Source organism: Ictidomys tridecemlineatus, chromosome 5, assembly GCF_052094955.1.
Source record: "Ictidomys tridecemlineatus isolate mIctTri1 chromosome 5, mIctTri1.hap1, whole genome shotgun sequence".
In the NCBI taxonomy this organism is placed as follows: domain Eukaryota; kingdom Metazoa; phylum Chordata; class Mammalia; order Rodentia; family Sciuridae; genus Ictidomys; species Ictidomys tridecemlineatus.
Window position 1 is genome coordinate 123,873,718 of NC_135481.1, and position 15,785 is coordinate 123,889,502.

Genomic DNA, 15,785 nt, shown 5'->3' on the forward strand with positions numbered 1-15,785 from the left:
TCATGTGGAAGCCAAGCTGAGCCAGTCTGTGAGCCCAGCCAGACGGCTTCGCTGCAGGAGCGGCCAGGATGAAGAGTCATGCATGCTGTGGGCAGCGGGAAGGGAGAAGACAGAGAGCAGCGACAGACAGAGGTGCACCAGTACAAGCAAGACAGATGGGCAGGGTGCTGCCATCAACTTGAAAAGGAACAGAGAAGAGCGAGCCACACCTGTCTCCCCATCTTCCCCCAAAGCACCACCAAGACAGGATAAACGGGGAAATGAGAGGTAGGCCACCAGACACAGCTACTAGAAGTACTGAGGAGAGCAAGGCTGGAGGGTGGGGCCCAGCTAGGAACTACAGCCCAGAGGGGCTGGGACACTGGCCTCAGTGCAAGGCCCAGCCTGGGGGCACAATGCCATCTTTAGCAGGGTCATGAAATGAAAGCGACATGCTCCCCAACTGTGCAGCGGCTTCCACTTCACCTGCAGAGCTATGTGACTATCACCACTGCCTGAACACATCTCCATGGTTCATCCCATACTTCATCTTCATAGCTCACGACGCTCCTGGTACAGATACACTGCACCTGGCTCATCATTCACCAAGAGGATGCTTCGGATGGTCCCAGATCTTGGCTACTGTCAACACTACAGTATTTGCACTGTGTGGACACAGGCTTTTGTCTCAGGTAACACCTGGGCTACTGTGGGCTACTGTGTCCGTGGTGACTGGGAGCCTCAGGAGGCATGGCCTCCCAGAGCACCACACACTGCTCCTCCCACCAGCAGCACACAAGGCACAGAGCCACATTTTACCTCAGGCTGCAGGACACTTGCCTGTTCTGCTGGTCTCTATCACCTCACTCCGAGCTGCTCAATTTCCAGAGCAGTCAAGGATGCGTTTTCTGCACAGGGTGAGAGGAGGGTTGGGGTGGCACACACATACACACCTAGATGCCCTCAGGCTTTTGCAGTGTCCAGGCTGGCCACCCTAGGGTCCTGCTTCCTAGCCTCTGCACAGTGGTGCTGCTGCTCCTGCCTCCAGGCTAGGAGTCTTCTCAGCACAGGGTTTGCAGAGGTGCTCAGCACTGGCAGTGGCAGGGCTATGACAAAGTAGTCATGCAGGCTGGTCTCTGCTCCTAACGTGCGCAAGGACTGTCTGGGTGTTCACATCATCCCTTAAAGCAATTACACTTTATGCCCCGTGGAGAGTGGTGACTTGGATCATGGTCTCTGCCTCATGGCTATTACTGCACTTATGCTGGGAACTTCCTGTGCAAAAGGTACAGGACAAAATTGCCCAGTTACCATGTGATGTCCTGCCTGAGGAGGTCCTATGCAAGTCATGGAACTATCAGTCTTGACCCTGAGTTCAGACACCAGCTGGTAGAGATAGAGAATTACTAGTGCAACAAGATAATTATAATTGCTTGCCAGTACTTAGACCTTCAAGACTGCCTGCTTTGAAGAAATTTTCTCACAGAAACTTTCTCACAGGTTTTGATGATAAAACCTATATAATGAATGTGCTGAGCTGGCTCTGGGTCATTGTTCCTCCATCTGAGGATGGTGTCCCACCTGGTCCCAGCTTTCGCTCTATAAGTGTTTGTCTTTCTTAATCCCCCATTGCTCTTCAACGGTTTCTAAGATTCAAAGGTTTCTAAGTGGGTTGCAACAATATACTGTGAGCTAAAATGATAAATTTCCAGCTTTTAAAAGGACATTTTAAGGACAGATTCTGAAATTTGCTGGGCAGGTAGTGCATGTCTACAATCCTAATAACTCAGGAGGCTGAGGCAGGAGGATCACAAGTTCTAGGCCAGCCTGGGCAACTTAGCAAGACCCTGTCTCAAAATAAAAACTAAAAGGTATGCATATAGCTCAGTGGTAGAGCAACCCCAGGTTCAATCCCTAGTACAAAAAAAAAAAAAAAAAAAGATTCTGAATTTGAAGTTTGCCCAATCAGAAACAAGCCACACATCTACCAGAAGGGCATCCTCCTCACCCTGGAGCGGACTACACTGACAAGTGGGCCAGAAGATGCCACTCCTGTGGAGTGTGGGCTGGGAAAGAAGAGCTCCTCAGAGCACCAGAGAGCTCCCGGAAGCAAAAAACACGAAGGTGGGGCCTAGGCACCACCCCAAAGCAAAAGGATGCATAAGTGAAAGAGAGGGAGAGCACCGGAGGCCTGCAGTGGGGCAGGTGCAGTGAGCACAGGAAGCAGAAGCAGGAGACTCCAGGCAAGTCCAGGCCCAAAAGCAGTCAGACGGAGGTGCCCAGGGGTCACACCCCTGAAGACAAGCAGAAGATGCTCAGGCCTATGGGGCAAAGCAAAATAGTCACACCAAGAGTCAGGCTCAGTGGGGCACCAGTGCAGGCTGGGAATACTGGAGCAAGGCACTGGGCAGTACCATGTGGCCTGTGGGACACATTTGTCCCTGAAATTCTGTACTCCATCATTTTCACAGGCTCAGAGCTCAAAGCAGATCCTTTCTCAGGGAGCCTTCAGAGAAAATGCCCTGCAAAATGAGGAGAGCATGACCAGAGACTTAAGGAAAGAGGAGAAGAATCCCCAAAAGGCATTGCATGACAGACAGTACAGGATGGGGAGGTTGAGGTGCCCTGGTTTCTTCAGGACCAATGACTAGACTTCCCAATGCACGTGTGCATGTGCAGAGGTCAGGACCAGATGCCTGCGAGGAACAGGAGTGGGGCCAGCAAACACTGCAGGCCACCCCCTTCCTCCTCCAGCCTCAAGTCTGCAGGGACAACAAGCCCAGTCTGGTTAATCTAATTTGGCAGCAACACTCCACCTCCTTAAACCAGAGGAAGACACCAAAAATGGCACCCAAGTACAAGTCAGTTCAAGATCAGAAGAAAATCCAGGGCATGGTTTCCAGGAGTTGGCAGAACCCTAGCTCCCCTGACTGCAAAAGAACAGGCATCTTGCTTCCTGGTCTCTCAATTCAGTAAAAGAAAGCCTGGGGTCAACTGAGAATGGTGATCCAATGAGGTTATCTGACAGTTAATACCAGCATCAAGTTCTTGCAACTACTGAATCATCCAAGGAAAGCAACCAAGAACCAGCATGGAGTCTTCTAGGGGGCTCCCTGGACAAAGGATACGTGGTGTGCCCTCTGTCCGGCAAACCAGGTAGAGGCAGGCAGCAATCACGTGGGCCATCTTCCGGCCTCGGGTCAGGTGCTTGCTCACGGCCATCTTGAAGAAGTTGAAGGCTGTGTCTAGGCAGTGCTGGTTCAGCTGCAGCTGGCTCCCCAGGTGGTGGATGTGGCGCCTCCCTAGGACACAATAGCATTGACTTACCAAGATGCTGCCACTCAAAACAACTCTGGTTAAAAAGAAGCATCACGTAACCACCTTAGCAATTTAAGAGTAATCAGCTTCGACCTTTTCCTAGTAAGTTTTAAATTCACTTTGTGTGGATGTGTCTAATTGATTTTTATATATGGACACTGTAAAGGGAATTTCCTATGGTTTTCATATCGGTGAAATCCTGTTTCCAGCCCTGAGTGGTAGCTGTGAAGAGGGTCCCTGGGTGTCCCACAGGTTCAGCCTGGTACTACTTCCTGACTGCCTATGCCCTAAGGTGGAAATGCCCCTTCTCCCACAGCCACGTGCCCAAGCACCATCTCCACCCCACAGCACTGGCTGACTGGCTAGAGGAGAGAGCAGAGAAAGGGACAGCCCAACAAGCCGACCTTCCACACAGCAAAGGGAGGATGGCACTTGGTACACCAGGCAGCACTGAGTGTCCCAGGGCTCACGGGGTTGCAAAGGCCACGACAGGGCCACACCCCTTTCAAAAGCAGGGCTTCCCTAAGTGCTGTGGGCTAAGAGAGAGGGAACAGAGTACTGCCTCATGGGCAGGAAAACAGCAGGGCCTCCTGTACATCCATGAAAATGCAGAGGTCCAGAGGCCAGCAGCAGAGGGTCCTGAGGTCAGCCCAACACAGGCCTCATGTCTACAGTATGGGCATGTGGGGAGGCCCTCTGGGGCATCCAGAATATGTGTGGGCAGAACAAGATTAGGACAGCAAGAAGAACTGCCACCCCTGAGACCTCCAGTCCCAGCAGGGTCCTCTAGCCCCAAGACCACTCCTCCTGGGACACCCCAAACAGCCTCCACTTCACTCACAAAAGTTAAATGCTCGCTGCCTGATTTCTCCAATAAGGATGTGCTGCTGGCATGCTGCTCATACTGAACTTCACTAACAATGACAGCCGGCCAAAGGTGGGCACCTGGTGAGCCACGCCCAGGAAAGCCACAGCTGGGGCATGTGGCCTGGCAAGTCAGGGATGAGCCTCACCCTGCCTCAGGGAGCCCCACCCTGCTGAGACCCCAGCACCTTGAGCCCCTCAGCTCAAAGGGCTCCTGTTGCAGAGGGCTAGTCACTGTGCCCTGAGGCCTGGGCAGAGGCAAGATCCTGGCCAGCTGGTCAGAAAGACAGCAGTTCTGACAACCACCTCCCATTAGTGTGCACAGGCTCACAGATGCAGGAGCACAGATTGATCCCCACACTCTGTGGCCCCTCGAGGCTCAAGGGTAAACAGTTCAGCTGGGGGTTTTTCCTTCACAGGCTCTTTCCCAACACAGAGGGAAAGAGCCTGTGAAGGAGGCTTTTTTCTTTCCCAACCTGGTCCCCATAGTATAATTTCAGGAGGTTGTGCCCTTATGAAAGGGACCCCAACCCCAAACTCCCCCACATGAGGAACCCAGTGAGAAGGCACCATTGGGAACCAGGAAGCAGCCTTGGCCAGACACTGACTCTGTCAGGGCCTGGGTCCTGGACATCCAGCTTCCTGGGCTGCAGAACTGCACCTATGCTGTCTAAGCCCCAGCTGTGGTTCTATTTGTTTTAAACTCACCGAGCTGGGACATAAGATTGCTATAGTAAGCAACTTGTTAACATCTGTATGTGATATATTCAAATGCTGAAAAAGTTCCCACTTAAAACCTGCAATTCAGAGGTGTGAAACCATCAGCACAATTCAATACATTTTTCAGCACCCCAAATAGAACACCCATGACCACAGGTACTAACTCCCTACTCTACTCCTGACTAATCTTTAATTCATGAATTCAGTGAGTACCACTAGTAGAGTCAATTAGTCACAAGCTTCAACATGCACATTATGTAAACATAAAAAGACCCTATAAGTAAACATATGCTCCTAAAACAGTTACCAGAACCTGCATAGTGGTGCACACCAGGCAACTTGGGAGGCTGGGGCAGGAGCACCATAGGGCCAGCCTAGCAGCTTAGCAAGGCCCGGTCTCAAAAAAAAATAAAAATAAAAATAAAAATAAATAAGGGCTAGGTGCAGCTCATGGTAGAACAACACCCCTGGGTTCAATGCCCAGTACCTGAAAAGAAGAAGAAAAAAAAACAGTTACTAATAAGCTGCCACAGCCCACTCTCCTTGGGCTTCTTCTCAGTGAGCGAATCTTACAGTAAACCCACTAGCACAGGGCGCCCTTGAAACTTGAACACTTTGGAAAAATGAAGTTGTGTCTCCCCCCCACCCCCGGAGCCAGCAGCCAAGCACAACTCCAGAACTGCAGACCCTCAGAACCAGGACAGGAACCCCACACCCCAGGCTCCCATGCTGCTGCCTCCAAGCCTGCAGCCTCCACAGGGAGGCTCCCCTCGGCTGCATCTACAGGAGGTGCCACAGAGCCTGCAGAAGCAATGGGCTCCACTCAAGACTGGCATTCACATGCATATGAACTGACATGTGAGGCACCTCAGCACCACATAAAATAAATAAATTAAGGTATTGTGTCCACCTATAACTAAAATAATAATAATAAGAAGAAAAAGACAACAAGCTAAAGAATGAAAAGAGAAGCTACTGATGGAAGATTCAAAATATGCACATCCAACAGAGGACTTGAGCCTGGACTGACTAGAAATCAGCAAGACAATGACAGCTTCTGGCAGCCTTCTGTTTCTCTCCATGCTTGATGCTTCCGGGAGCTCTGTGGTGCTCTGAGAAGCTCTCCTTTCCCAGCCCACACTCCACAGGTGTGGCATCTTCTGGCCCACTTGTCAGTGGTGGTCCTCTAGTCCGCTCCTGGGTGAGGAAGATGCCCTGCTGGTAGATGTGTGGTTTGTTTCTGATTGGGCAAACTTCAATTTCAGAACTTTGTTTTTTTTTTTTTTTTTTTTGGTACTAGGGATTGAACCTGGGGTTACTCTACCACTGAGCTATATGCATACCTTTTGGTTTTTTGTTTTGAGACAGGAGCCTAGGCACCACCCCAAAGCAAAAAGATGCATAAGTGGAAGAGAGGGAGAGCACCCAGGCTGCAGTCAGAAAGAATCAACTTCCTTGGCAGAGTCATGCACAGACCACCAGAGGGGACACCAATCCTGAAGCACATGAAGAGACTAAGTAAAAAGACAGGGGCTGGAGTGGAGCCCAGGAGGGGCAGGGCTTTCCCAGCACACGTGAAGCCCTGGACTCGGTCCCTAGCCCCAAACCAAAACCAAAGACCCAGTACTAGAAAATTTAAAATATGATAATTAAGACATTTTTTGTTGTTTTGTAAAAATATTTTTTTAGTTGTAGTTGGACACAATAACTATCTTTTTTGTTAAATATTTATTTTTTAGTTTTAGGTGGACACAATATCTTTTTTTATTTAAGAGAGAGAGAGAATTTTTAATATTTATTTTTTAGTTTTCGGCGGACACAACATCTTTGTTTTTTGGTTTTTTTTTTGTATGTGGTGCTGAGGATTGAACCCAGTGCCTCACACGTGCCAGGCGAACGCTCTATGCTGAGCCCCAGCCCCAGCCCCAAGACATTTTTAACCAAAAAATAACAGATCAGCAGAATGGCGCAGGCAAAGGCAGAAAAGTGAACTGGGAGCTGGAGCAGGGGTCTTCTCAGGGAGGAGCTAGATGCTGCTACAAAACAGACAATGTAAAAACTGACAGAACAGGGAAGAGATACCTCCCAACAGAACCCTGGTAGGAGGAGGAGAGGCAGGCACCATCCAGCCTCATGCAGCTCCTGCCCCATGCCTACAAGTGCCAGGCGAACACAACTCTGGAGCGAGCTCAACCCTCCCAGCGCTAGTTCAGCACTACACAACATCCTTTGGAGGACAGAGGATGGAGGGCACTGGTGATCACCTAAGCAGGTGCCAAAACCATTGTCACTGGAGAGAAGTGACACTGGCATCAGACATCCTGATGTGAGCAGAGAAAGGCACCCCACAAATCCCCAGCCCTGGGAAAGCATCAAACCCAAACAGAGCAACCTTCCACACATGCCTGACTATGACTCCCAGTGTGCTCAGACCAGGAGGAAACAGACAGAGAGCAGCCACAGATCAAGGGGGGCCCCAGGCTCATACCAGCTCTGGCAGAAAATAGAAAGAAGCGGGGAATGAGAAGAATGGGGGAACTTTGGATTGGGTGGAGAGAGGCGAGGGAAGGGGCATGGGGATAGGAAAGATGGTGGACTGAGACAGATATCATCACCCTAGGTACGTGTATGACTGCTCTATTGGTGTCACTCCACGTTGTGTACAACCAGAGAAATGAGAAGCTGTGCTCCATTTGTGCACAGTGAGTCAAAATGCACTCTGCTGTCACGTGTAACTAATTAGAACAGATAATGAAAGGCAGTGTCTTCCATGGCCTTGGCCCCCAGAGCCCTGAACAGACCATGGGAATTCAACCCCAGCAGTGCACACTGACAGCGCAGCGGGGTGTGTGGCTGGGCAGTGCAGCAGCCTCCATGCACATGGCCCCACTGCAGCACCACACCAAGCACAAAACGTGCCACGGCCCAGGGGCTACTTACTCCAGAAACCCAGGTGACTTCAACAGCCACAAATCAATGGAATTCACCACATCAGCAAAATAAACAAAAAATAACATAGCCATCTCCATAGGTACAAAGAAGAACAAGGCAAAGCAACACCATTCCTAATAACAAGATATTGAACATTTCACAATAAGGTCATGAATGAACACTTCTACTCAACACTATCCTACAGAGTCCAGAACAGTAATAAAAGGTATAATAATGCATTGAGAGTAAAAAAGAGGAAAGGTGGAAAGGAAGAGACAACAATGTACACTCCCAGACCTTGTTCTTGTTAAGGTAGAACACGCTAAGGGGTCAAGGGGTCAATGTAGTCATTCTTTACTATTTGACTTACAGATTCAATGTAATCCCAGGCAAAATTTGGACAGGTTTTCTTTTGGAAATCAACCAGCTGATTCTAAAATTTATGTAGAAATGCAAATTAGGGCTGGGGCTGTGACTCAGCGGTAGAGCGCTCGCCTATCATGTGCGAGGCCTTGGGTTCATTCTCAGCACCACATAAAAATAAATAAACAAAATAAAGATATAAAAAAAAATTCCCTTTAAAAAAAAAGAAAGAAAAAATGCAAATTAGCAGAAATAGCCAAAACAACAAGCAAAGAACAACAGAAGGAGCTAAAGCACAGGAATCTGAGGACACAGCAGAGGCCTGTGAGACTGACAGTCAGAAGACACAGTGACGTCACCAGAGTCTGCACAGACTCCCACACACAGCCAAGACAGTGGCTCGGAGGAGACAGATATTCTGATATAGGGTGCTGGAAAAACTGCATCTTCATAACTGGAATGTGAACTTCAGCCCCAGCTTCACCATACATAAAAGACTACTTTCAGGCTTTTCAGAAACCTAAACATCAAATTTAAAACAATAAACTTCGTATGTGTGGTACTGGGGATTGAACTCAGACCCTCGCACATGCTGGGTAAGCACGTGACCATTGAACCACTCTCCAGCTCAAAATCTAAAACAGTGAAGCTTCCAGATGAAAACAGGAGAGTAAATTCACACCTAGGGCAGGTAAGAATTTCTAACAAGTCACCAAAAGCCCTAACCATAAAAAAACAAACTCAAACTTCATTAAAATTTAAAATTTTATTTAAAAAAATTTTTTTTAAATTTTTTGTTCATGGGGCTGGGGATGTGGCTCAAGCAGTAGTGCGCTCGCCTGGCATGTGTGCGGCCCGGGTTCGATCCTCAGCACCACATACAAACAAAAATGTTGTGTCTGCTGAAAACTAAAAAACAAAAATTTAAAAAAATAAATAAATAAATAATAAAATTTTTTGTTCATCAAAAGATAACAAGGTAGGGGCTAAGATTGTGGCTCAGTGGTAGAGTGCTCTCCTAGCACATGTGAGGCACTGAGTTCAACCCTCAGCACCATACAAAATAAATAAATAAATAAAGATATTGTGTCCATCTATAACTAAAGTAGTAGTAGTAATAATAATAATAATAATAAATAACCTAAAGAATGAATAAAGAAACTATAGATAGAAGATTCAAAATATGCACATCCAATAGAGGACTTGAGCTCAGAATAAAGGACTTCTACAAATCAGCAAGACAATGACAACCCAATTTTTAAAAAATGTGCAAAAACATTAACGGGTACTTCACACTCAGAGGATGTCTAGAGGGCCAGAAAGCATAAGCAAAGGTAGTCAGCTGGACTCAGAGAGTCCCCCCAATCCTGCACTCCCACACCCCACCTGCTGTGCCAGGGCAAGGCTCCCAGATGCTGTGGAAAAGTGGCCTGGCCCTGCCCAATAAAGATAAGCACACACCTGCACCAGGACCAAAACCTCATTCACAGGTGTGTTCCTGAGAGAAGCCAGTCCTACATCCACCAAAGGACTGTGCATAGGAATGTGACAACAATGTGACAGGAACAGCCAAACCAGGAAGCTGCATGTCCCTCATAAGGAAAACAAGGCCAACTATGGCACAGTCACATCTAAAATGCTATATAGCAATAATAAAAAAAAAAAACTACTTATATACTTTAAAAAAGTATGTTCTTGCATGGCCAAAACCCAGACCCCTACTACAGCGAGTACTGCTAAGGTGCAGAGCCCTAGAAACCCTCCCTCGCTGCTGGCAGGAATGCAACCACGGGCAGCTTCACTCAGAATCAAACCTGCTCTTTCCCTGTGACACAGCAATTGTACTCTGTGTGCCACCTGCACACAAATGTTTACAGCAACTTTATTCACTATAACTTGGAAGCAACCCAGAGGTCCTCAGCAGGTGATGGATGAATGAATGGTGTGGGGGTAGCTCAGCAGTAGAGTGCATGCTTAGCATGCTCACAAGCTCAGGTTTGAGCCCCAGCACCAAAGAAGAAAAACTGAGGTCCATCCAAACAATGAGACACAGACCAGCTATCAAGCTGGTCTACAGAGAGGACTAGGAGGAAATCTTATGCACATCACTGAGTGAAAGAATACAGTCTGACAAGGCTGCATGCTGGGTGAGTCCAACTCTGTGCCCTTCTGCAAAAGGTAAAACTGGAGACAGCACAAAGAACCTTGGTGGCCAGGAGCACCAACAGGGTAACAGAGCAATTTCCAACTGGGTAGCTCCCCTTGGACAGGACAATGGTGGATACGAGCCACGCACACTTGTCCAAGCCCACAGCATGTCCACAGAAGAGTGACCCCAATGCAAATCATCTATGGTAACAGGTGCACTCCTGTGGCAGGGGCAAGGCCAGGGTGGGGAGCTGTGCATATGGGGCAGGGTACAGGGACCATCTCTGTACTTTCTGCTCAAGTTTTCTGTGAGCCTGAAACTACTCTAACAGCCATCCCAGTGGGAAGAAAACCCACATACAAATAGGGAGTCAAGAGATTCTCTTCTCCAGAACCCTTCCCCAGCATCACATGGCATGTACCCAACAAACTCAAAGTGGAGCCCGAGGGAGGGCACAGTGCAGGAGGGAAGTAAGGTAGACACGGCAGCCCTTCGGTGGCAGGAGAAGCCATTCATTTAGGTCCATATTTACTGTTTTTTAGGAAAGGCAATCAAGACTTAACAAAAACAGCAATATTCTAAAGCCAAATTCACAGATTTCAAACAAACCCACCAGGCTGAAGTCAGGGGTGATAAATGGCTGCATCATGAGCTATGCTCCAACAAGGGATGACCCTTGCTGAAAGAAGGGTGCCTCTGCTAAAAAATTAGGGTAGCCTTTCTGAGAACTGTCCTACAATGTACAACTTCCAATGTACACAGGGTGGGAGGAGGTGAGAAGCACAGAATAAGCAAAATAAAAAGACAAACCATGGACAAACCAGAAAAAGTTGGTGAAGCATTTTACAAAGGAAGATAATCACAAAGAAGTTGTATACGCCTGTAATCCCAGTGGCTTGGGAGGCTAAGGCAGGAGGACACAAGTTCAAAGCCAGCCTCAGTAACTTAGTGAGGCCCTAAGCAACTTAGCAAGACCTTGTCCCTAAATAAAAAAAAATGGTGGGGACGTGAGTCAGTGGTTAAGCACCCCTGGGTTCAAACTCCAGCACCAGAAAAGAAAGAAAGAAAGAACTGAGAAGCAGCAGAACCCCAATGCTTTGGAAATGCAGCCACCAAAGGGAGCCAGGTGCCCTTGCATTTCCAGGGGGTTCTGGAAAGAATGCTTGAAACCTGCCCCATTAGACACCCACCCAAGCTATACCAGATGAAGGAAAGAGATAAAGTTGACATGAACTCACAAGAACAGGCAAAAGGTCCCTGCAGTGGGGCAGAGGCTGACAGTAGGCCATTCACACCAGGGCCCAGTGGGAAAAGCAAGGTGGAGGCAGGAACACCTGAGCAGGTAGGTGGTGGTGAAGTCCACACACAGAGTGGGAGGGAGACGTGGCCCTGCAGCAGGCAGCCACCCCGGACCTCAGGGGAAAGCCCCAGGAGAGTGGTCTATAGAGGGCGACAGCTGAAGGCTCTTGGAAGCTGAGAACTAAATGGTAACTTGCATAGGGTGCAGGACTCCCATGTGAGGAATGGGCTGCCTCCATGACTGCCATGCCTTGGGAGTTTGCACACTGTATAGATTTCCTACTTAAAGCAAGGCTAGGGTGTTTGAAGGAGTGTTTAGAAGTCAGATGGGTTATCTTTCTGTTTAGTTTCTGATTTTACGGTGATGAATGTGTCTGCGCAAAAGGCACTCTGCCCTCAGCTGGGTGTACTGCTCTAATCAACAGAGTAGGCTCTGGAAATAAACATGCACTACTGGGAACAAACGTAGAATCACTGGCAGCAAAAATGGAGATAATCTGGGCAAGGACCAGAAGCACGGGTGGGCCACACCTGGGTGGGTGAGAAGACCACGAGTGCTACAAGCAGTGAGGATCCCATGTGTGTGCTCCGATCAGGAGTGCTAAAGCAGGCAAAAATGCACAAATCCATGTGTAGGAGGCATAGCCAGAGGCGGGTGGGAGGCTTTCCTGCCCTCTCACTGTTAGCAGAACAAACAGAACCAAAGTCCACAGGGGTAAGCCCACAGCCCTGCTCCATCCTCCTGCAGGAAAAAGATCCAAGCTGACCATTAGCTGGGCCATGGCATAAGCCTAGAGGCATTTGTTCAAAGGCTGAAATCCTACAGAACCTCATATCTGCTAGAGAATAATCAAACCGGAAATCAGAAGAAAAGAGTTCACTACACTAGTCTATTAGTAAGTCCATAAGGTCAGAGCAAATGGCACAACGGGAAGCTAAGATGCGTTTCTGCTGGGAATAATATTCCCAAGCACTCCTACTCCTGTAGCAACTGGCCAAGGACTGGAAAAGCAATTCTACAGTTTGTTAAAGACTGGCACTGCTATAAAACCTAATGAAAATATTACTGTCATGGCAAATTACTATAGACTTGCTGCTTCTATACTCGACTAAGACCAGGAACAAAGAGCTGTGGGCGCAACAGGGTCCAGGCACTTCTTTCTGAGCAGCCTTGACAGGGCCTACAGGATGCCCATGCAGGCTCTGATGACAGGGGAGGGGACTCAAGGAGCAGTTCCTCCCAGAAGTGCAAGCATCCCTGGGCTTGGAGGGTGACAGGCCATGGCAGGCCACAGGTGGAGGGTGGTGGCACCACAGGACCTGAAGCAGCAGCCAGCCACTCTGCTCCCATCTCCATCCCAGCACTGCAGCTCCGCCTGCTGGCCCACACCACTGTCAGCAACATCCATAATGGCAATACCATTCTGTAGGGTCTGTGCTCTTGACTCCTTCCCCAGGTTCACATGGAAGCCACCGCCCAGGGTTGGGTTCTTGCCAGCACCTGGAAACACAGAAGAAACCAGTTAGCCAGAGCCTGATGGTGAAGACCCACGCCCCTTCACTGCATGCAGAACAAAGCATGGTCCAATCTTTGTGCAGGGAAGGGACACATGCCAAGCAGAGAGGCCCCTCTGTTCCACTAGCCCAGTGGTATAGCTTGACCCCAAAGCCCTGAGGGCAGACCACACCTGTTTGCATATTCCGAGCCTGTTCCTAACACAATATGGGTCCCAGTGAACTTTTGTCCCCCTCCAGCCTTGGGTGCCTACACAGTAGAGGCTGAGCCTCCATGTCCCTCCCAGAGCCCTCAACCATGCCCAGGCCAGGCATCTCAGAGGCTACACCACTGGAGTGCAGGCTCCTGGAGCCCAGGGATCACATCCTAAGTGGCCCCAGAGCTGCTGAGCCTTTACCCACTTGTATGCCACCCTCCCACAGAGAACAGCTGCCTAGGAAAGCACCAGTGCTCAGTGTGGTCACAGCCAACTGAGAGTAAGCCCAGGACATCTCTGCAGGGCTTCGGGACAGGGACTCAGACTATAATACCCTTTGAAAACATTGTGTGTACATATGGATGGTTCACCAGACCACCATCCCACTGGAAGCTGGATCTTCATATGTTTTATGCTGAAGTAAAGAAGCCAGGTAGTATGAGCACAGGCAGGGATGGCAGAACTTGCCTCTTGTCCCACAGGAGTAAGCCTCAGTACACTTACGACAAAGCACAGTCACAGGGACTTGAGGCTTCTACAATTAAGGACACCTACACAAGACAACCAAACGGGGAACACAGGTGAAAAGAAATGGAAATGCAGAAGTGATAGGGAAGTGCATCACCCAAGCCTGGGACAGGCCCTCTGCAAGAAGCACGGGGTGGCCAGCTGCACCACAGGGACCCAGTGCCAGCCACAGAGTAGCAGAGCACAAGCTCAGTCTCCTGCTTGTCAGTGACATGCTGATAAAGATCAGCAGCTGACTCTCAGGTTAGCTGGAATCCAGCCAGAATCAGAGGAGGCAAGAAAACCCAAAAAGCAGCCCCAGGCCATGCAAATTTCCAGCCACCAGCAGGGGCCAGGGTTGGCCCTACTACCTCCTGGGCTTCAACACAATCCCAGGCCAGGAGAATGAAGGACAGCCACAAGCAACCCTCTGCAACAGAGCAAGGCTCCTGGACAAGTGGCAGCCCAGAAACATTCTATCTGCTGTCCTGCCCAAGCGAGTCACTACAAACCCCACAAGAAGCAGACTGAGTGGGCTAGCGAGCTGTTGACACAGGGACACAGGGAGACCCTGGGAGAGGCAGCCAGAGGGCAGCCCATCTGGCTGCACAACTTTGTGCACCAGGAGCAAGGGAGGCTTCAAACACCATTGTCTCAACTCTGGGTCTGTAGAAATCCAACACAGGTCTCACTATCTGCATTCATTACCTTTGTTTTGTGATGATGTGTTTTTTTTAAACTCTAGAATTTTTACACTTGAAATCTTTGAGAGAAAGGAGACCCATGACCGTCTGTAGTTCCATATGTAGACCAGGACAGCACACCTCAGCTCACCTGCTTCCAGCACACACACCTTCCAACCTTTATTTTTTAAGAATAAAGGAAAAAAGGCTGGCCACGGTGACGCATGCCTGTGATCCCAGCAGCTCAGTAGGCTGAGGCAGGAGGATTGTGAGTTCAATGCCAGCCTCAGCAAAAAGCAAGGTGCTAAGCAACTCAGTAAGACCCGGTCTCTAAATAAAATACAAAATAAGGCTGAGTGCCCTTGAATTCAATCCCCAGTACCAAAAAATTTTTTTAAAAAAGAGTCCCTGATGCTCTAATTTAAATGGACATGTGCTTTTAATAAAAATCAAGTAATACTGCATTAAGAAAAGATGCTGATCATCAGGTGTGGTGATGCAACCTGTAATCCCAGCTACCAAGGAGGCCAAGGCAGGAGTACTACAAGTTCCAGGTCAGCCTCAGCAACTCAGTGAGACCCTATCTCAAAAAATAAAAAAGGCTGGGGGTGTGGTTCAGTGGTAGAACATCCTTGGATTCAAGCTTAACATAAGAAAGAAAGAGAGAGAAAGGGAGTAAGAAAGGAAAGGAAGGGGGAAGGGGCAGGGGGCAGGGAGGGGAGGGCAAAAGGTGAGGTCAGAAAAGGGAAGAAAAGAAAGGAAGGGAAGGGAGGGAGGGAGGGAGAGGGAAGAAGGGAAGGGAAGGGAAAGGAAGGGAAAAGAAAAAGAAAAGGACACTGGTCAAAGCTCAAACCCCTGAAGCCCACCTTCCAGGGACAGGGATTGGTGGCCTCCATTCTGGCCACCTATCTCTACTCAGACTCGGGGCAGCCAGGGGTCTCCTTACAGAACAGGACCATGGAGAGATGCCGCGTTCAGTAAGAAGGTGACTTCGGCTTTGGCTCAGAGTGTAATGTAATCTCCTTGCTCCTCAATCTTCTCACTCCAGTGCTACCCAAAGCACACTTGCAAAGCTGCCAAGTCGCTGCCACCTCCATCAGCCATGCCTACCTTGCCCTCCACTCCCCCTCCTTTACCCTTCATGCCCCCATGCCCTGTCTCTCCCCAATACCCCAGCCACCCGGCCCAGGCGGCGCAGGCCACAAGGGCTCTGGGAGCTGCCTCTTGACTGTGCTTTACCCCCCAAGCACTCACACATGA

General features: G+C 49.2%; 1 protein-coding gene across 4 annotated transcripts in view; it reads right to left on the reverse strand.

Moving 5' to 3' along the window:
* Positions 1-15,785, reverse strand: part of Brf1 (BRF1 general transcription factor IIIB subunit) — a 63,741-nt gene that overhangs the window by 41,841 nt on the left and 6,115 nt on the right. For all 4 annotated transcript variants that reach the window (XM_078051058.1, XM_021732750.2, XM_005334630.4 and 1 more), the window contains 2 exons: positions 13,044-13,124; positions 3,108-3,281 (listed from right to left, as the gene is read on the reverse strand). In XM_078051058.1, the coding sequence (XP_077907184.1) occupies positions 3,108-3,281; positions 13,044-13,124 (255 nt within the window). Of the gene's footprint in view, positions 1-3,107; positions 3,282-13,043; positions 13,125-15,785 lie in introns of those variants that run through there.